The sequence below is a fragment of the Episyrphus balteatus genome, chromosome 1 (genome assembly GCF_945859705.1).
Source record: "Episyrphus balteatus chromosome 1, idEpiBalt1.1, whole genome shotgun sequence".
In the NCBI taxonomy this organism is placed as follows: Eukaryota; Metazoa; Arthropoda; class Insecta; order Diptera; family Syrphidae; genus Episyrphus; species Episyrphus balteatus.
Window position 1 is genome coordinate 112,054,089 of NC_079134.1, and position 22,486 is coordinate 112,076,574.

At 33.0% G+C, this 22,486-nt stretch overlaps 1 protein-coding gene across 7 annotated transcripts in view; it reads right to left on the bottom strand.

Annotated features, from left to right (window-relative positions):
* Positions 1-12,171: 12,171 nt before the first annotated feature.
* The window catches only part of LOC129905331 (kalirin), a 33,835-nt gene continuing 23,520 nt past the window's right edge, over positions 12,172-22,486 (bottom strand). For 6 of the 7 annotated variants that reach the window (XM_055980799.1, XM_055980797.1, XM_055980794.1 and 3 more), the window contains exons 3-8: positions 16,859-16,957; positions 16,497-16,797; positions 16,341-16,427; positions 13,078-13,182; positions 12,885-13,019; positions 12,172-12,823 (exon numbers count right to left, since the gene is read on the bottom strand). In XM_055980799.1, the coding sequence (XP_055836774.1) occupies positions 12,317-12,823; positions 12,885-13,019; positions 13,078-13,182; positions 16,341-16,427; positions 16,497-16,797; positions 16,859-16,957 (1,234 nt within the window). In that variant the 3' untranslated portion in view covers positions 12,172-12,316. Of the gene's footprint in view, positions 12,824-12,884; positions 13,020-13,077; positions 13,183-16,340; positions 16,428-16,492; positions 16,798-16,858; positions 16,958-22,486 lie in introns of all 7 variants that reach the window. The other variant, XM_055980795.1, reaches the window with a different exon arrangement.

Here is a 22,486-nt window from a genome sequence, read left to right on the forward strand (position 1 = left end):
TAATAAAATTATCACCGCTTCCGACTTCTTATTTTTATGAATTTTGAACCTTCGTCGAATACGTACAGTCGTAAGTATCAACGTTGGTCACAAAACATTGGTTTTAATAAGAAAATATTGTAGTTGATCTTTTTTCCAATGCAGATTGATCATTGGGAAGGTGTAAAAGCCCAAAATGGTTCATAATTTACTATAAAAATTTGGAAAAAAAAGAAAACGGCACGTAATTTTCTTTAAAAAATTACTAAAATAAAAAAAAAATATTAAAAAACAACGGAAGAACTAAATGATTCTTTTTTTTAAATCCAGAACTTATCACTTAATTCAAATTTAAAAAAAAGTTATGTATTTCAATCACTCGTTTTGAACATTTGATTTTAAAGTTAAAATAAATAAAAGAAGTTTAAAAAAATACATTGTATATTTTTTTGTCATAACTAAGATTTTCAATACAAAAAAAAACTGCCTTAATTAATTTCTTTTTAAACACTTAAAACAATATGTTTCCATACCTTCTAGTTTTTGAGGAAATTGAAAAATAAGAAAACAGCTGCGTATCCTCAACGCAGAGCAGGCGCGATTGAGCCCTGTTGTTTCGGCGAAATAAATCCAGATTCTAAATCAGTTTTAACGATTTTAACTTCCTTTTCGGATCCTCTGTCCCGCTCACGCAACTTCGTTGCTCCTCTTGGGTTATGTAAAGTCGACAGGCAGGCGCCAATCCCCGCGTTCAACGCAGGCCACCTGAACTTAAGATCTGAATTTTCAGAGGCTCTGATTGGTCTGATGTCATAAAAAGTTAGGTGGCATTTAGTTACGTTTTTTGACATTTAGTTACGATTTTCAGGTGGAAATTTATATCTGAAAATTCAGATGTGTGTGTTTGTGTTGGTGAAGTTGGTAAACCTACCAAATGTGCTACACTAACTAACTAAGAGCTAGTCGCACTGATTACGAAATGGTATTTAAAAAGTCCCTAACACCCCCAAAATCTGGAGTTAGGGGCAAAAAACGGTTTTTTTTACCTTCACCCATTGAAAAAAATCTAGCTTCGTCAAATTTTTACCCATTTACAGTTTCTGATAGATGATAAATATACGTTTTCAACAATGTACAAAACATTTAACTCGGTTAAACCACCTAGAATTTATAAGCTGTCAAAGTTCAAAAATTCCATTTTTTTCGTCATTCACCCAACTTCGACATCAAATTAAAGTATATATTTTCAAAAAAACACAGCTAATACTTACACAATTGTCGGAAAATATTTTGTTTTAAAAAGGTTGTTTAATGGGACAGTTTTTACAATTACAGATTTTCATAATAATGTAGGAATTTACGATTGTCTATTCTTAGCTAATGTTTGTATGAGCTAAATGTACGACTATGCCATAATTTGCTTTTGCTGTCCCATTTAAAAAACATCTTAACCTCAAGGAACAGTGCCGGATTAACCATGTCATGGGCCTCTAGGCAAAATAATTCTTGGGCCCTTTTCCGATGCTTTTTCAGTATCATAAGCTATTTTTAAGTTTGGTTAGAAATTTGTGCAGGTAACTTACTAGAGACTAATCGGATATAATCTGGTGTCCTATCATGTCATTTTATAAATGTAAACTAAAAGTTTTGAAATAACTATAATAAGAATTGTAGTGATATCTCAACAAAAAAAATTTAAGCAACTTGATGGTTCACAGATAATTTTTATTAACGATAAGTTATTAGAAAATATATTAGATTCAAAAGGTATAAGTAGGTATACCCATCCCGACTTTTCACGAGTCGATTTTAACCACATGATATGTCTCACGGCTTAAGTCGACTAGGACTCTAGTATGGGGATTGTCACTTTAGTCGCGTGCGGCTTACGTTCACACGACTCGACTGACGCCAAAAAACTTCGCCGCACGGCGAAAATCGACTCGTTATAAGTCGGCATTACGGTTTCATTATAAAACTGGAAAGAGAAATCATACGAAAAAGTTTCAATTTTGATTTTATTATTATTATAGACAAGGCAAATTACTCAAAACAGAGATCCGCAAAACAGTTCCAAAGCCGGAACGAACATGGAACGGTTTTTTTTTCGGTCGGAACAAGTTCCTGGAACTAGTTCCGCGGAACTATCTAGAATTTTAGTTTTTTTTTCAGGAAAATGCATCAAAAAAAGAAATAGTATGATATTGAATATTTTTTCCTGATGGCCGTTTAAAGCGGCCAGAAAAACTTATGTCAGTTGAAACAAACTTAATCTACCTTTTAAAGCGGCCAGAAAAACGTATGTCGGTTGACACAAACTTAATCTACCTACTAGTTCCTGGAACTAGTTCCTGGAACTAGTTCCGCGGAACTATCTAGAATTTAAGTTTTTTTTTTCAATAAAATGCATCAAAATAAGAAATAGTATGAATTTGAATATTTTTTCCTGATCCTGGAACTGGAACTATTAATGTAGTTCCATGTCCGTGAGCATGATTCATAAGAAAGTAGTTGTGGTTTTGGTTTGTGAATTTTTGGCGCTCAACTCGTTCGCATCCATGTGTGTTGGCTTTGGATGAGAATTCTATGACATGCGTGTGTGTATTGTGTATTTCAAACAGAGGCATTCGTTTTGTTTCTTGTTCCTCTTCTTCTTTCTTTCTTTTGTGTGTGGCTGTGTCTGAACGATGGAACTGTTTAAATTAATTTTGGGGAACTAGTGGAACTAGTTCCGAGTGAGGAACTAGTTCCAGGAACTATTTGGCTCCGGAACTATACATCACTAGTCTGAAACGCGTCTGAAACGCGTCCGAAACGCGTTTGAAACGCGTCTAAACGCGTCCAAAACGCATCTGAAACGTGCCTAAAACAAGCCTGAAACGAGTCCAAAACGCGTCTGAAACGCGTCCAAAACGCAATTGAAACGCGTCCAAAACGCATCTGAAACGCTTCCAAAACGCATCTGAAACGCGTCCAAAACGCATCTGAAACGCGTCCAAAACGCGTCTGAAACACTTCTGAAACGCGTCCGAAACGCGTCTGAAACGCGTATGAAACGCGTCCAAAACGCGTCTGAAACGCGTCCAAAACGCATCTGAAACGCTTCCAAAACGCATCTGAAACGCGTCCAAAACGCATCTGAAACGCGTCCAAAACGCGTCTGAAACGCGTCCGAAACGCGTCTGAAACGCGTCCAAAACGCATCTGAAACGCGTCCAAAACGCATCTGAAACGCGCCCAAAACGCGTCCAAAACGCGTGTGAATCGCGTCCAAAACGCGTCCAAAACGCGTCTGAAACGCGTCCAAAACGCGTCCAAAACGCGTCCAAAACGCGTCTGAAACACGTCTGAAACGCGTCCAAAACGCGTCTAAAACGCGTCTGAAACGCGTCCAAAACGCGTCTGAAACGCGTCGGAAACGCGTCCAAAGGGCGTCCAAAACGCGTCTGAAACGCATCTGAAACGCGCCCAAAACGCATCTGAAACGCGTCCAAAACTCAACTGAAACGCGTCCAAAACGAGTCTGAAACGCGTCTAAAACGCGTCCAAAACGCGTCTGAAACGCGTCCAAACCGCGTATGAAACACGTCTGAAACGCGTCCAAAACGCATCTGAAACGCGCCCAAAACGCGCCCAAAACGACCCCAAAACGCGTCTGAAACGCGTCCGAAACGCGTCTGAAACGCGTCCAAAACGCGTCTGAAACGCGTCCAAAACGCGTCTGAAACGCGTCCAAAACGCGTCCAAAACGCGTCTGAAACGCGTCCGAAACGCATCTGAAACGCGTCCGAAACGCGTCTGAAACGCGTTTTATTTTGTTCAAGAGCTTGGTGATCATGTCGATTTGTTTGAAGACAGAAAAAAATTTGATAGTCATGGGAGATGTAAACATTGATGTAAAAGATGATAGAAATAGCTTTGTTTGTAGATATCTCACAAATAAGGGATTATGCAACTACATACTCTCATACACACGCGTAGATTTAATTCGCAATACAAAAACCCTGATAGACCACATTTTGGTAAGAGTAAAAGATGCTAAATTAAAAACAGCTGTTTTAGAAGTGTGTATATCAGACCATTATGCAATATATAGCGGCATTGAAACAACATCATCTATAACTAATGTAAAAGAAGAAGAACATCAAATTCTCAGTGACGTTGTTCAACAAAAGATAGGTGAATTTAATTGGAATAACCTGAATAACTGCACTGAACCCAACTAACAATTTTACTTCCACAAGGGTCTAACGAAGCTGTTTCGATTTTAGAAATATTGCTTGTATACGACCATAGAGAAGCCCATCTGGCCCACCCGAGAAGCTTGATAGGCCTTAGAAGAGTCATATGCAAGTTGATTGGAGAGACTCATAACATGTCTTTAATGCCTTATAGAAACAACCAACATTTGAAATTTGAAAATGTGTATTATTTTTGTAGGCTTTTATTTTTATTTAGAAGCTCTGAGTAGACTTGTCGAAGGATTGTGAAAGTCTAAACGAGGTATATCCCAAATAGAATAAAGAAAAAAAAAATATTTTTTTTTTCATCTTATTTTTTTTTTTGTGTACCTAATTACATTTTATTTTTTCATTTTCTTCTTTATTCTCGATCCAGACAAGTTTTGCTTCTGAAATTAAATTTCCAAACACAATTATATTGAGAAAACAACTTCTTACTTACTTGACGCATTTTGCTGCATTTGAACCTCGTACATCCTGATTGATAGTCCGGTACCTTACCCATCGAGCTACTCAGGTATATATTAAAAGAGTTTCAAATTTGGACTAGTTGAAACCAGAGCTTCCTAAGGGCTTCGATTTAACTTCCTGATGAGTTGCACTATCTTAAAGAATATGGTGACCATTTGTGTTTTTTTTTTTCAAAGTTATTATTTTTGGTTATTTTCTGTTTTTTTTTTTTTTATCTTGTAAAAAATTATTTAATAAAGACTAAATAATACTATATACTGATTGTCAAACCATGTCATTATTGAGAAGATGAAAGAGAACAACTTGTTTCTCAAGAACAATTTTTTCTGGAATATCTGAAAAATTCGGTTTTTTTAGACATTAGAGGTTTCACCCGGATGCCGTCAAACCCCATTTTTCCGAAGCAGAAAAAAAATCTTTAATTTTTTTGGGCTTTTGGCTTTTTCTTAAAAATTAGAGAATTAACCTTGTTTTGAACTTAGATAAAAAATCTAAAATGTCCATCACTATTTTATATTTAAATAAGTGGAAAAGATTAAAATCATGTTTTCCTTTCTTCTCCACTTACTTGAATATGAACTCCGAATTGGTCAGTAAACCATTTTTAATATCACTATTTTAAACCAATTACCGATATGAAAAGATTCACTTTTTCATTTATTTCTTTATAACAATGAATAAAAAAACCAAAAATGGTCACCATAATGGCACTTATCCAAATATTTCTTATTCTCATGAGTTTGCCTGACAGTTTAAAAAATTTAACTTGTACTCACTTTCACAGGGCTTCTAGAAATAAAATTAGGGAGCCTAACTTCGCTTAGGCAAACTTATAAAATTAAATGCTTTTTACAAAGTTTTGCTTTTTTTGAACTTCTTTTTTTCTCACACAGAGATGCAAAACATACAATTATGTAAGTTGTTATATTTAAAAGTGATATTAAACATAATTTTCAATCAAAAACAATGATTCAACATTTTTTTAATTCAAATATTAGAATGGAGTAACTATAACACATTTATTTTGTGAAATATTTGTTTAAAAAGGCAAAACCGTTTAACTGCGGTTTATTTGAAATTCAACGTAATTTTTTTTTAGATGAATATCACGACTCATATACTATTGACATAATTTTGAGTTTTAAAGAACTATAATAATAAATGCATTTAAGGCAATTGTATAAGTTGTAGGTACTTCTACCATACCTACTAAAAACCTACCTAAGTAATTTTTGAGTCTAATAATTTTCGAATTGGATAAAAAAAATACATAGCATTCATAAAGATTTTGTAAGCAGTTCTATACTCTGTCCGATAAAAATTGGCAGTACAGGGAAGATAGGGCATTTGCATCTCACTCTGCTTCACGTCTTCTGGATATGTCTATCACATAAAAAAGCTCACACAGCGATGCCGTATTATCCGAAAAAAATGTTTCGAAAAGGTACCAGCGTTACCATTTTGTCAGTAAAATTTCACAAAAACGAAAAAAAAAATTAATTTTTCGTTTAACACCAAAATAGCAATTAAAAAAATTCACTCATTTAAGACGCAGCCCGACCCCATGCATATGTAAAAAAATTTTCCTGTTGAAATGTTAAAATGCATGTTTAAATGTTGACATTAACTGTTTTCCTACATACACAAAATAAAAATCAAACAGCCACCAACACCACGACAACACATATGCTTTTTTTCGTTCTAAAAGCTTGAAAAAAGCATTAATCCTGAAAGCTCCTTCAGAAAAATAATAGAAAAAGGAGTATTTTATGAAGGAAGTTTACCAATGGTAACTCTTATGTATTGTGAATACTTTTAATAAATAGCTTTTATGACTGAGTTTCATTCTGTCACAGATCGTGTGGCAGATCGGTCATACGAGGATGTACTTCGCTTAATAAAGAAATAACAACAACAATCCCATGGCGCGTCTGTGGTGTTCTTGTGTGTTTCAGGGGCATATTTTTCGTGAATTGCTTTTTAGCAATCGTTAGGTCCCATTGATTTTGAAAAAGCTCTCCCATAAGGCCTGTACTGCCAATTTTTATCGGACAGAGTATAATACAATTTCTTTTGCAAAGCCATTTAAAAGAAGTCAGTTATTGGCTTTTATTTCTTGTTCTTCTACAATGGAATTTCATGTGGCCATATTGAAATTTAAACGAAATGTTTTCATTTATGCTTGTAGAAATTTTTAAATTCCTCTTGCACTAGGTTTCTAGGAAGCGGTTAACGAAAGTTAAGCCTCGGAAGTTTGAATTTTCGATTTACAAACTAAATACAAGCCCTGTAGAGATAATAGCTGCAAGAAATTAAAGATCCTAACCTTGTAGAAGTAAAATTGTTAGTTGGGAAGTTAATGGACTTTATGAAAAATTATGCATGCAATGAACACTTCGTCTACAGTAATAAAAAAGAAAAGAAGCACAGAACATAGCTGGATAAACACAGAATTAAAGAAAGACTGCATAGAGCGTGATAGACTTTACAGACGATTTAAAAACAATAGGCTAAATGAAGACTATCAACGAGAGTTCAAAAAGTTTCGCAACGAACTTAATAAAAAAATTGCTAGGGCAAAAACAAGCTTCTATAAACAACAATTTCAATGTGCTAAAAACAACCCCAAAGAGACATGGAAGCTAGTCAACTCAATACTGGGAAAAAAGAAGACAAATCTAGATGAAACTTTAAAAAGAAACTTCGCTAGTGAAAGTAACCTTCGAACGCTAGCCAATAAATTCGCGGATACACTTTCAACTGAAGTCTTGAACACAGTTCACGATTGCAGTCATCAGACTTATATTGGTGCTGAAATGAGTACTCAACGCTCAATGTATATAGAACCTGTAACTGTCCAAGAAGTCAAAAATATCCTTAGTTCGCTAAAAAACTTAACTCAGAGACTCTGGCTCCAGTCATTACAAAGTTTTTGAATATGAGCATAGATCAAGCATCGGTTCCTGAACTTCTTAAGACTTCGATTGTACGGCCAATACACAAAAACGGAAGCAAAAGTGACATATTAAATTTATCGGCCCATTTCCATCTTATCAGCGGACGACAAAGTTTTAGAAGAGGTAATGGCGAATAGGCTTTATGGCTATGTTGGAAAATACCAGATTCTTGAAAAAAATCAGTTCGGTTTCCAAAAAAATAAGAGCATAAATCGGATGCTTGGAGATTTCTCTAATACACTATACTCCAGCCTTCACAAGAGCCATAATTCAATAGTTCTATTCATCGACTTCAAAAAGGCCTTTGATACGCTGAGTCATGTGCAAATAATAAAACAACTGGATAAAATAGGTGTGAGAGGTAATATTTTATCATGGTTCTCGAACTATCTTCAGAATAGAAGCTTTGAGGTGAAAATTGGAAAAGAGGTTAGTGAAAGACAAATACAAACATATGGTGTCCCACAAGGATCAAAACTGGGCCCACTTCTTTTCATTATTTATGTCAATCAAATGCTGTCAGTTCTTAAACAAGCGACGGGTTATGCGTATGCGGATGACACAGCAATTATAGTGAGCCACAGGAGCGTAGAAGAAGCTGAACGATTGATGCAATTAGAATTCAATGCACTTACAACTTGGTGTCACGATCACGGTTTGATTATCAATTCAAAAAAAACTAAAGTGATGCATATTCGACCACCCCACATTTCAAAATTTAAAATTAAACTTAAAATTCACGAAATCAAGTGTTTGCACAATAATCCGGGGCAACAGAATCTAAATAACGAGGATAACTGCTCCGTGTACATTGATAACGTATCAACATACAAATATCTTGGGGTAATAGTTGACTACAACTTTAAGTGGAACTATCACATCGAATCAGTGACAAAAAAGTTGCGAAAATCGGCGTATGCACTTTTTCATCTAAGCACAGTATGCACACCATCTGTACTTAAGCAATGCTACTTTGGATTGGTGGAATCATATTTAAGGTATGGAATACTTGCATGGGGAAAAGCATCACAAATGCAACCTTTGCAAAACATACACAAACGACTTCGAAAAATTGTCATTCGAGCTCATAATCGACAATACAATGATACCGAACACAGAATGGAAGTGAAGATGCTCAATAACAAAGAAGTAAACACCAGAAGAAGTCAACAGCATTTTTACGAAATACCGAGGTTCCGTAACGAGTATGGGCGCAGGAAGTTCGATGTAGCAGTACCCATGGTCCTAAATGATCTCCCAAGAGAATTTCACAACCTACCGAAGAATGACCTGTTGAGAGAAGTTAAAAATCTGTATCTTCGTCCATAACTATACATAATTATGCATAGGTATTTATTCATATATTGATATTTATTCATATACCAAAAAAAAAATATTGCTATTTGTTTGAATTTTTTAATTGTTCAAATTGTTCAACACTATATGAATTTAAAAATATGTAAAGTCTTCTGCAGACAAGCCTTAAAGGCTTTGCAGATACCAAATGTAAATTTATTGGAATAAATAAAAGGGAAAAAAAAAAAAAAAAAAAAGTCCGAAACGCGTCCAAAACGCGTCCGAAACGCTATTTGTTATTTGTGAAAACTATTTTCTCTAAACAATATCTACCACACAAATTCTTCGGCACGCCACAAAAATTTATTTCCACCATCAAAATGCACAGCCTCAGCCTTGTGCATTTAGAAAAAAAAGTAATACAAAAATGATACAAAAACAACCACCAATTGATTTGGAAAATAAAGGTATGCTGATTATAAAATTGATAAATTATAAAGTTGTTGATTTTTCTGTCTTTTAGTGGCGATCAATTCCAGACATCATTGACTGAGTTTACAGCAGCTTCTGCCTTGAGCATTTAGAAAAAAAAAATCAAAATAAGATACAAAAACTACCACCAAAGTGCAGACTGCAGACGCAGAGTATTTTTTACTTGCTCTATAGGGCAAGTATTGGTTTCGTGTAGAAAAAAAAAATTGAGGTTTTAATCAAAACCAACATTACGATGATGGAGAAGATCAAAAAAGTGGTTTTCGTCATGCCGTCCGTCGGTCTGTGCGTCTGTGCGTCTGTGCGTCTGTGCGTCTGTGCGTATGTGCGTCTGTGCGTCCATCTGTACATCGAGCTAGGGCCTAAACGGTTGGATGGATTTTCTTGAAACTTGGTACAGATGATTTTTACGTTATTCCCTAGACCCGTTTTTTTTATTTTTTTAATATCTCCTTTTTAACACATAGCTCCCTTATAACGTTTTCGAGGTATTTCAATTTTCTCGAAAACGGCTCTAACGATTTTGATAAAATTTGGTATACGTAACTGACTTATTGATTCTAACAAAACTGCGTTTTTAGTTTTTCTCAAAAAATGCGGAGAACGGAAATATGGCGTTGCCGTTTTTCAAAAATTGACATATTTTTTAAGTTCATATATTTCATCAAAACATAAGTCAATTTTATTTAAAATTTACAGAGATCATTAAGTATGAAATGAAAAAAAAAATAAAAATATTTTTAAAAACGTTTTTGAAAAAAAAAGTTTTTAATTTAATTTTTGAACTTTCGATTTTTTTTTTTGATTTTTTTTTTCTCGACATTAAACAAAATCTTAAATTTCCAAAAGATATTTAAGATAAAGATACTGTGAAGTACAAGAGCAAGTACGTGCGACCCCAGTCGTGCATTTTATTTCTTTTTCATTTTTCTCAACTGGCCAGGCCACAGTCGCGTGCCCAATGATCTTTTTTTATGTATTTTGTTTTCAAAAAAAAAAAAACTATTTTGTGTTTTACCAATAAAATATTAAATAATAGTTTAAAAGAATTGTTTGTTTGTTTTGAAGATTTTTTTATTTTCAGATGAAATTAAAATATGGATTTTAGCAGTACGGATAGAAACCCATGAAAGTGCTCCAAATAAGTACTTTAAAAGTACAAGTTTCAGTGCTTTTTCTGTAGGTAAAAAAGTACTGGAAAATGCACTTTTGAAGTACATTTGTCTGTACTATTAATGGAGGGGAAATTTATTTCATCTTGCATGCAAGAAATAGATAGCTGCTTCACGTATTCTTATATACAGAAAGTATATAACTGAGTTTTTTCCCGAGCTCCTATCTTTTTTCAGTGGAAAAGAAGTACTTCTTTTACTTACATATTTATCCGGTTTTTTCTGTAGTTCTGCGTTTGCTGGGAAAACACATCTGAAACGCGTCCGAAACGCGTCCAAAACGCATCCAAAACGCGTCCTAAACGCGTTCAAAACGCGTGTGGGTGGTTTAGTTTTTTTTTTAATTGATAACACTGGTCAACAAGGTTTTTGCCACAAGAACCAAAATATACTTTCCTAGTAGTGTTGGATGTTTTGAACTCGAATCTGAAGTCAAAATTTTTTTATTGGCATCCGTTTTTGAAATATTACCGTTAGAAAATGCCAAAAAACGTCATTTTGGCTGTTTTCGAAGCTATGTTTTTATTTGGGGTAATTCATTATGAATAAATTTGTAACGGTGCTTATATTAACTTCTAACTTCTCTGCATGCACAATCTCAGATTTTTCTGACATATTATCTGATTGCAACATGAAGAGCTTTAATGGCACCATCTCGTTACTAAACTCTGGTTCGATGTCGTTGGAATAATATTCGAATAGAACAGTATTTGTCTTGGTATTTAAACGTGATATATTTTGAGCTGACAGTTCTGGGTTGATTTTCCATTTTTCCCTAATCAAAAATACCGAAAAAAAAAACAGGAAAAAATCCCTCAATCTGGCATCGCTGGGTTGGGCCCTTCAGGATGGGATGGGAGTCATAATTCATTATAAACACATGTATATTAAGAGTACCCAAAACCCCTTTAGTGCGCGCTCATTATAAAAAAAAAAAAAAAAAAAAAATAGATGAGTGGTAGAAGTAGAAGATCATGTGGTAATTATAGTACTAGATCTAATCATGAGTAAACTACCACCTCCAATGGAACGGAGCTAATGTTTAATGATTTGCAAACTTTTTTTTATTCTTCTTTTTTCTTATTTTTACAAATACAAATGTAAGGCTGGTTTTTATTGAAGGTACAACTCCAAGAAATTTTGTTTGTTCGTAGTCGGGGCGAGGGGCCCCTAGCTGAAGTGGGGCCCCTAGCCAGCTGCCTAGTTTGCCTTGAGGCTAATCCGGCACTGTCGAGGAAACCTCATTTTCGGACGCGCCTAAATCCAAAATGAATTACTTAATTGCTTATGTACTTAGTGTGACCAGAGCCGTAAGACGGCTACAATCCATTATGGATTTTGGCCACAATCAACAAACTCCTCCAGTCAGCTCTATCTTTAGGTAGTTGCTTCTAGTTTCGCTCGCGAAGTTAATTAAGGTACCCTTCCACTTACATGCATAATCCTAGGCGAAGTATTATTCTACTTTCTCTCTGGGTTGGAGTTGAAAACTTTGCGGACCGGAGCATTGTTTTCCATGCGCAACCACGGCCTGTCAAAATATGAACAAAAAAGAGTTCTTAATTAAATTATTCTATCGTTTTTATTAACAAATTAGTTCTTCATGTAAACAAAATCTAATACAATTGGTAATTAAAAAGATCCTTATCATGGCTTTTCTTAGTTTCAAACTCTTAAAACAAAAATTAGCTCATCACGATGCATTTTTCTATACAGCATACCAGGTTGACTTTTTTTCTTCATCTTTGGTGTCATCAACTGACTTTGGTAGGGACCACATGTTTCCAATGCCACTGTCTGAACTAAAACGGTTTGAATTTCTGAATTGCGATAAGCTAGGTGGGCGACGGTGGGCATGGTCATTCTCTTTAGAATATTTTTCCTTCAATTTTCGCCGTTCCTCTTTTGCAAAAGAACTGATCATTTCAGTGATTAACTCGAGCCATTGCTCACACTGGGCTGGATCTGCACTAAAATCGCACTCCTGAGTTTTCCGCTTTTGATAAAAAAGTGTAAATGTCTTCTTATTTGTTATTATTCCAATCCTCTCACATGGATAACACCCTCGGAATATCAATCGTTTGTCTCTTATTTCAGTGTAAATAAGACATTTTTCAAAAATAAACACTTTTGATCGATAGCCGCGTTTCAAACTATGATCGAAAACGTAGAATTCACTAACTTTTCGGAATTTTCCCTGATAAGTAACATTAAACTATAAAACAAGACAAATAATTAAACTTAATTGAAAGTACATAATTATATAAAATGTTTACATCGTTTGATTCAATAATATCGTTAATAACTTCTGATTCATTTGTCATTGTTAATAATGTACGCATCTTTTTCTCCAAACGACAACAAGACTCAATTGTTGATTTGAAATAGAAATCTCGATGTTTGAAAAGCGTCTGAAAAACAAATTTCTATTTTATTTAAGTGAAACCTAGTTAAATATGTATTTATTACCGTTATAAATTGCTGAAGTAGAAGCGGGTATCTGGCCATTCTTTGAATTGGTTGCACAAGAAAGCTATTAACACCCAATTTGTCATTTAGTTCGGATTGCAGATTCTGTGGAGAAATGCAGGTAATTTTATGTCTGTAAACAAATAAAAACAACAATATTAAGGCTGGGTGGGACCACTACATAAACGGCTCAACGTTTATAAATTGGTGAATAACTTTCACATTTCTAAAGATAATTGAATGAAATACATAAATTTTATTATTAAAATATTCAACCTTATAATTTCTAAGTTTGAGCAATTGTAATTTAGAGAGTATAAAATGCGATTATGAATTATAATATTGATATATACATTATACAGAGGTTCCACCTGTTCAAACATTGCAAGGTCAAGAAAAATAGCATCAGATATTATTAATTTTTCTAGAAAAAAAACAAAGTTTTAGTTTTTAAAATAGCAACTTACGTCAGATGAAAGATCTCAATGAGAGTATTATTTGTTTGTATAGACAAAAGACTCTACCTCGTGCAGGGAAAGTACAGTGGTGCAAAATAGAACACTCATCGAGACCTTTCATTTGATGTATGTCTCAATGTGTTACACCAATAAGTCAAAGTGCCCAGTCTCTTTTAGAAATAATAAGGTCGAATATTTTAAGCCTTGTTTATTAACTAAATAATAACATTTATTTCATTCAACTATCTTTACAAATGTGAAAGTTACCCACCAATTTATAAACGTTGAGCCGTTTATGTGGTGGTCCCACCTAGCAAGTTTTTACTAGTGTAAATGGAACATTAATGGGTGGTGCCGTGAAATAAGGACAACTTTCAAAAATTGGTTCAATTTCACTTTGTGAGAGTGAAATAAGGCCTAATTGCCCTTATTGGGGTTTTATCCCATAGATTTTGGCTAAGTTTCATAAACAGTAGTAGTTTTAAGGCCATTTCATTTTTTTTAGTGCACGCATTGAATGCTTTTAGATATATTTAGAACTCTCGAAAGACAAAGCAGAACAAAACTTTACTTAAAAGACGATTAATTCGAAGTCTTATAGTGATGAGAGCGTGTGATTTCAGGAACTATCTGGCAAACAAAGCGGGCAGATAAATTATAACGCAAGGATAATAAGATTACAGCCATTTCTAAAGTAGGTAGTTTCAATAGTGAAAAATAGTCAAAAAATAAGCTAAAAGTAAATATTAAAAAACTAGTCTTTTAATGATTATTTTTGAGTGCAGTAATCGTCAAAACAAATTATAAACAATGACGAAAAAGGAAGAGCATTACCATTTTCTCTAATTCAGTTGGTTATTTTGAAAAGAAGATAAGTCCATTTTATAAATATTTTCAGGCGATAACAAAACTGGTTTACCATATTTGCTTTGACTTATTGTAAATGGGTTATGTGAAGTTGCAACATGTCAAAAACGGTCTGGTGGACAGGAAATTTCTTACAAAAAAGTTCTATCCATTTTTAATTTCGCCCGAAAAAAATGGGCAGGTTCAGAAACGGTAGGCACTAAATATTTAGGTAATTTCTCGGTCTCTGATTGGTCAGCTGTCAAAAAAAATCTTTCCAATTCAGGTAATTTTATTGGAAAGCTAGCTGGAAAGTTAGGCAAGAAAATTTTCCCTAAACATTTAGGAAATTTTTTTTTTGTCAACATGACAGCAGATTGTTTTTAATTAAAGAAATAATTTAGCAAAATTAAAGTTATTTGCATGAAAAACGTGTAAAAAGTGCATTGTCGGTTATAATTAATAATATTTATTCATTAAAGTTAATTGAAATTTGGTGTCTTCCCCATGCCATCGGTAAAATACTTAAGTAAATTTCGAAATTTGACAATAGCATCATATCCAAACTAATTTAGTCAATTTACTCAAATTTCCGTTCAGAAAATGACGTTGCCTAAATATCTAGTCCCTAATATTTCCTGAACGTGCCCAATTTAAAAAATGAACCTATCACGATTATTCCCGCCAAAATAGATTACTAAACTTATGTCGTTTTCCTTCACTCTTTTTGGGAGTATGTACTCTATATTTTTACCCCTTTTTCTGGATTGATGGAACATTATGAGAGTAATTTTTTTTTTGTAATTGCGTGTGTGACAAGACAAAAATGGCTCATTTCCTTGAAGAATATAGTGATAACGGGCGTAGGGAAAAATTTGAATGAACTAAAAAAATAAAAATTCGCAGGATTTAATATATTTTTTTACTTTTAAGGGAACTATTATTTCATGCAAATGCTTCATGGAATACCTATTTGGATTTCGAAAAATGCTTCATGGTTTGTATACCAATTTTGATTTCTTGTAAAGACAAATGTGTTACATTTTAATTACGTAGGGTCTAATGAGAGGCCCCCAAAAAACCATAGCGTCTCCGTTTTTCATACAAAAATGCTTTCCTGTTTGTCGTACTAACTCTGCGAATGTTTTTGAGATGACCTGACAAAGAATTGATGTTAATACTTTCATTAATTTTTAATTTATCCTCGTTATTTTCGTAACCCTTTAATGCAGATCGAAAAAAATTAAAGAAATAATTTTTATTTTTTAAAAAGTTAGGTAAAAGTAGGTATAAATAAAGTATTTTCGATTTGTAGGTGTACACTAAAAAAAAATCACTTCTCAACTCCAAATTTTGCAAAAAAGTTAAATAAGCAAGATTTGGTGGTGAATACCTCTATGTGCGGCGTAGAAAAAAATGGGATTTTTTTTCTGGCACACGTTTTTTTCGATCGCTGAAGAACACTAGCTGGACAAATTCCTTTATTCGGTTTCCAATTTCATTTTGGAAAAAGTTTTAAAAAGTGTAGAATTAACGAAAATAATGGAAGAATTAAATATGGCGGGATATCATAATAATATAAAATATATTCATAATGGTTGTTTTTGTTAATAACAAAAGAATTTGAAAGAAACACTTTTCGCATTTTTCACTTTTAAACAAAATGTTAAAATGTCAAACTTCAAATTCATAATTGTGTGTGCAAATCGGTGTAAATCCAACTAAAAATGTGGAGAAAAAAAATTTTGGTGGCGTGGAGGAACACAAAACCTTCAAAAAACTAAAAGGGTACTCTCAATGGAGTGAAGCAAAACGATATTAGATTATTCGCGTAGAGCTGAAAATTGATACAGATCATTGAAATGTCGATTAAAGTAAAATGTCAAGTCTAATGTGTGCATAAAAAGTTATTCGAGGTCAAATGTCGAAAATGTAGGTTTTTCACATATAATAATTTACCTTGAAGTAATCCCGGTGTAATTCACAAAGCTTTTGTGAGCGCTTCTTATTCATTGTAAATAGAACATACCCGTAAAAGCAGCCTTCCTTCATAAAAAAAATTAAATATAAACAAATGAAGAAATGTCAAGTTGAATAATGAATGAAATCACCAACATCAATAAAAGTTGAAAACTCATCAAACAGTCTTGTAAGGTCATCCTTATTCCTTCTCAACATTGGTAAAAACTCGTCCTGATGGAATTCTGCGATTTGCTCAACATTTCCAATCAAAACATATTTTTTCCCTCTCAGTCCTAAAGGCAGATCCTTTCTTGAAAAAATATTACCATAATTACTGATACCCATGAACAAATTCTGCACATATGATTCTTCAGTTTTAATCAGCTCATCTAGGATAGGTTGTATTGTTTTGTCGCATTTTTCACGAAGAATTGCTTCTTCATTTTCTCCGTCTCTAAATCAAAAGATTAATTTTCAGAAAAGAACTTTTAATTAATACTAATATTCAAACCTACATTGGACTTCCGTAATGAAAAGAATTATGCTTATTAGATATTGATTGCTCAGTTTGTCCAATGATTTCAGTCTTCCTTCTTTGTTCTGATCTATAATTTCTAAAAGAAGAATGAAATTCAACTAAAATTGTAAATCAAATTAACAGATACATATTTATATACATTGAATCCCAAAAATGACCGTACGTGTTGTAATTTTTATACATCTTCTTTTTGATAAAAAAGTTGTGGGCAGCCCATCATAACACAGTTCATCACAAGTTTCGATTGGAACAAATTCGTTTTAGTTCAATTTATTTGAATACTTTTCTTCTAGGAAGGGATATTCACTAACAGTTTTTGTTTTTATTTTTTTTTTTTAATTCTTTCTTTTGATGAAATGTGCCCTATGATAAACTGCCCTTTGATGGGCTGCCCATGATAACTTGTACTATGATTAACTGTAGCGTGATTGAATAAGTTCAAACCATGATTTTTTTCATTGAATTTAATTAAGCCTAATACAAGCGATCTTAATCTAAGTCTTAAATCTACCTAGGTATATTAAAAAAGTAATAGTCTTAAATGTAACAAATTGCACAGGTACGATTGAATCAAAGATATAAATACGGGGGAAAAGCCAAGATTTTTTAAGTTGAAATAGAATAATTTTATGCGATACTTTATCAATAGTACAGGTAAAATAGTACATAAAATCAACAAATAAAAAAAATTGTTACACTCATGAAACTTAGCAAAAAATGTGCAAGGATAAAAAAGACTATAAAAAAAGTTGGGTGGAAGGGTGTTTTTTCGAGAACAAGAGGGAGGGGGTGAAGCTCAAATATATACTGAAAATAATTGTTTGTGAAATATCATCATTTGACACATTTTTTAAGGTATTTTTTGATGCTTAATCGAATGACATAAAAATAAAGTCAATACGATTGCTCTATGAAAAGTTATTGCCGATAAAAAACAAGGGTGCTTGTTTCTTGACCGAAACCCATCTGAAAAACATGCTTCACTGATGAAATTCGGAATAAAGGTTTAAGATAAAGCGGGAACAAAGGATTCAAAAAGTTCTTAAAAAAACGAAAATCTGTAGATACTGAATCGAACTCTTTACCTTCTTCTAGAGCGCATAATGCAAAACACCCTAATTCAGTAAGGTTTGTTGTGGTGGACCTCCCCTTAAGAAATCCATGTTATTTTGGGGGGAAAAAAATGGTTTACAACGAACAGTAACTGAACTCAAAGAAGTTTGAGCACACCCATTCATGTAGGCTGGAAAAAGTTAGTATCTATCTCAGCATATACTAAGGGTGATTGAGAATTTCGGTTTTCTTAACTTCCGGAAAAAGTAGAAGTTTGCTTAAGGGGAGAAATCCCTCTGGACATTTTTATTTTTCCATTAATTTTTTTTCCCTAATAAATTAATTTATCAACCGAAGAAACTATTTTCAGTGGTCTAAGCCTTAAATAAAGCCTCAAAAGCCCCTAGATAGTCCCGAAACCCATGCCCTCCGAACCTACCACAGTGCGAAAGCGAAAACTTTAAACGCTTTTTCCTCGAAACGCGTTTTTTACCGCGCTGTGCAACGTAACTTAAAAACTAATGAAGCTATCGACTTGAAACAAATTACTCTTTAATTTATTGGCCATTGCATGAACTTAAAAGTTCAATAAAATTTTTACAATAAATATTTTTTTTAACAATTTGTTTATAAAAAACATTGTGTTTTTTCGTTTTTTTTTTGGTATCTAATTTTTATTTTACACTTTTTTTTACTAAATTTAGGTTCATGCAATGCGTATAAATATATTTTATTGGAAAACAAATTCTTTTTTGATTATAAATAATTTTCTGCACCTAGGCATTGCACGGCGCAAACCCGAGGCGTCAACTTTAAAGATCTGTAGAGCCGCCATTTTTTTTTTGTACTTCAAAAAATTGTATCAATGGGCACGTTCAAAGACCTATCGGATAGGCTATCTGGTATTACCGTATCTGGAATATCTCTTTGAACGAAAAGCTATCCAGATAGCTTGCCAAAGCAGCTACAAAAAAAAAATATGAAATAGTCCAGTAATTTTAGGTTTTATCTGCGGAAAAATTCCTACTGGGCTGAATTTTGGTATACAGCTTAATGACGGCTTTGTTATGAAGATGTGAAAAATCGACATTGATATGGTGTCCGCGTTAAGAGTTATAGGGGTCAAAAGGTCACAAAAACTGGTTTTTCACGATTTTCAGCAAAACGGTAAGTCTTATCAAAAAATGTTCAATGCAAGAATTGTAGACCAGATTATTATATATAAAAAGTGTCATGACACTTTTTTTCCTAAGACCCACCGTTTCTTGGGTATAACGATTCAAAAAGTTGAAGTTTTGTTGTAATCGTCATAATCCTATTCCTGAAAAAAAAAAACTCCTAACTGAAAAGTTCCTGAAATTTCATTATTTTTTTAGCTTGAATTTCGTTCCTCAACTGTTAAGAATATGGGGAAACCAAAAAAAAAATGGAAATTTTCGCCATTTTTCCGATTGGGGCCCTTTTCCCGAAACCATTTCCCTGGGAATTTTTGTTTACAATATGTCTGAAAATATACAGGGTGTGCAATAGAGAATGGACAACCCTAAAACGGCTTATAGCTACACTTATGATTGTTCTAAAAACAGATAGAAAAAAGTTCTATCGCAACCAGTTCATAAAATATGGACTTTTTTTCGTTCAGTGTATTTTAAATTTTATCATCTTATGTTTTCGTTCACTACAACCACGAATGAATGAATTTTATTTATTTCTTTTTTTTATAATTTTCTACAATAATTGGATGAGTACATAAACACTTTAAAAATTTCATAGCTATTGCACATTTTCGTAAAAAAAATTTTGAAATCTGTTTTTTGATGCAAAATGTAAAAAAAGTATTTTATGAAAAATTTTAAACACCTGTGGTATAAAATAAATCTATAGAAACCTAGGTGGCCATCTTTCTTAAAAATATTCCCCTTATATCTGTTTTTAGAACAATCATAAGTGTAGCTATAAGCCGTTTTAGGGTTGTCCATTCTTTATTGCACACCCTGTATATTTTCAGACATATTGTAAACAAAAATTCCCAGGGAAATGGTTTCGGGAAAAGGGCCCCAATCGGAAAAATGGCGAAAATTTCCATTTTTTTTTGGTTTCCCCATATTCTTAACAGTTGAGGAACGAAATTCAAGCTAAAAAAATAATGAAATTTCAGGAACTTTTCAGTTAGGAGTTTTTTTTTCAGGAATAGGATTATGACGATTACAACAAAACTTCAACTTTTTGAATCGTTATACCTAAGAAACGGTGGGTCTTAGGAAAAAAAGTGTCATGACACTTTTTATATATAATAATTTGGTCTACAATTCTTGCATTGAAAATTTTTTGATAAGACTTACCGTTTTGCTGAAAATCGTGAAAAACCAGTTTTTGTGACCTTTTGACCCCTATAACTCTTAACGCGGACACGATATCAATGTCGATTTTTCACATCTTCATAACAAAGCCGTCATTAAGCTGTATACCAAAATTCAGCCCAGTAGGAATTTTTCCGCAGATTGGGCTAAAAAATGACTAAAATTACTGGGCTAAAAATATTGAAAAGAGGAAGTTGTTTCTTTTGAGCAAATTCCTGTTTTGTATGGTTGCATAGTACTTGCACAATCGATTTAAGTTTAATTCTTGCAAATTTATTTTATTTTCTAGCTGAATAATCGCGCGAATAGAAATCAAGATAAAAAATAGCCAAATATTTATCAGCTGATCACTCGAATACCTGAGGTATACCAAAAATTCTCTAATTTTTAACACTGTTTGCAACAACAAAAAGCTATCCGATAGCTTTATGTTAGCTCTTTGAACGTGCCCAATACTTCACAATTTCAATAATATCACATACTTTTCCAAATTTCAATAAATGCATTCAGTTTTCCAAAAAATTATTGAAAAAGCTGTCGTCCAGAGGGATTTCCCCCTTTACCAAGTTTGAGATTTGCAAAATGATTTTTTTGTTAATTTTCCTTTTAACAAATGTTAATGTTCCAAAGCAACGAAATTTCGGAAAATAATTCTTTTCTGTTTAATTTAATTTTCTTTTAAGAAAAATCGATACAAAATTTTGTCTCACTAATTTAAAGAACAAACTAATAAATATTTTTTTGAACAACTAACTAACTAAAAAAGAAGGAGAATTGCATTATATACAGTACCTTGCCATATTATTAGGCCCAAGCGAAAAAAAAATAAAATTTTTCATGTTGCTGAATTTTTAAACTTTTTGTCGAAATATCTTAGTTTTTTTTGTCTCATTTACTTACACTCATCATGTAGATACGGATTGACTTAAAAAAAGTTGGAAACATACTGTGAATAGCTCTGCTCGTTGAAGGAAAAAACTACCCCGAATCTGAGAACATTACTTAATAACCAGACGATCAGAGTTCAATATTTATGCAAGATGGGGCTTTTGCCATAAAGTTAAGAAGGTCACGTTATTCCTCGATACAAAAATTTAAGTATTGGACCCGTCTGGAAATTTTCCGATCATGAATTCCATAGAAATTTTCTTTTGGAGCTTATTCCCTTTTACACGTTATTTAATATCAAAATTTATGAATTCTTTAACTTTTTTAAGTCAATCCGCATGTACATGATAAGTGCAAGTAAATGACACACAAAAAAATTAAGATATTTCCACAACAACTTTAAAAAATCAGCAACATGAAGCAAAAAATTGTTTTTTTTTCGCTTGGGCCTAATAATATGGCAAGGTACTGTATGTAGTTATAGTGAACACAATCAATTCTCAACTTTTTATTTAACTCTCGAGTTGAAGTCAACTCTCAAATTCGTCCACTTGAGAGTTTTCTTCAAGCAATGGTGAACAAAATGGCCCTAAGCACATTTTACCATAAGAGTAAGTATCGCACATGCATTTTGTTTCTGTAGAACAAATAGGATAAGCGCTAAATTTGAGCATGAGTGTATTAAGGAAAATAATTATTTTTAATATATTTCACTTTATTGATAACACCGGCACACAAAAAAAAAGTGTCATGTACCAGGAACCAGACCTATCTTACTATGTGCTTTTGGGCCCGCTGAGTCCGTTTTGCCCGGTTACCCTCCAGTTTTGAGAAAAATGCAAAAAAGACCCCAAAAAAGGCAAAAAAACATCCTTTGTCTTCAAGAACACCTCATTTAGTTTACTTGATTTTAATTTTACAGATATCAATAAACTACTGGCTTTCTAAAAATGTATATCTTAATAATGCATGTGTTGCCGCTGTGTTGTAATAAATTTTTTTTTAGATTTGAAGTCGATTTGTCCCTGATCGCTCGCATTTGATTGTTTTCTGTAAATATTCTAAATAATCTTTTGGCATCTTACACACTACATACCTAATAAAGAAAAAAAATTTTGAAAAAAATTGTTTAAAAAAAAAATAAAACGACAACACCGGAAATTTTAAACCCATAGAGGGTAAAGTATTTTTCATTACCGACGTTTAAGAACAAAAATCATCAAAATTGGATTTAATTTGCTTCAGTTACTACACTAAAACATAATAAAACTATAAAAATGCAAAAAAAAACAAATTTCTTGAAT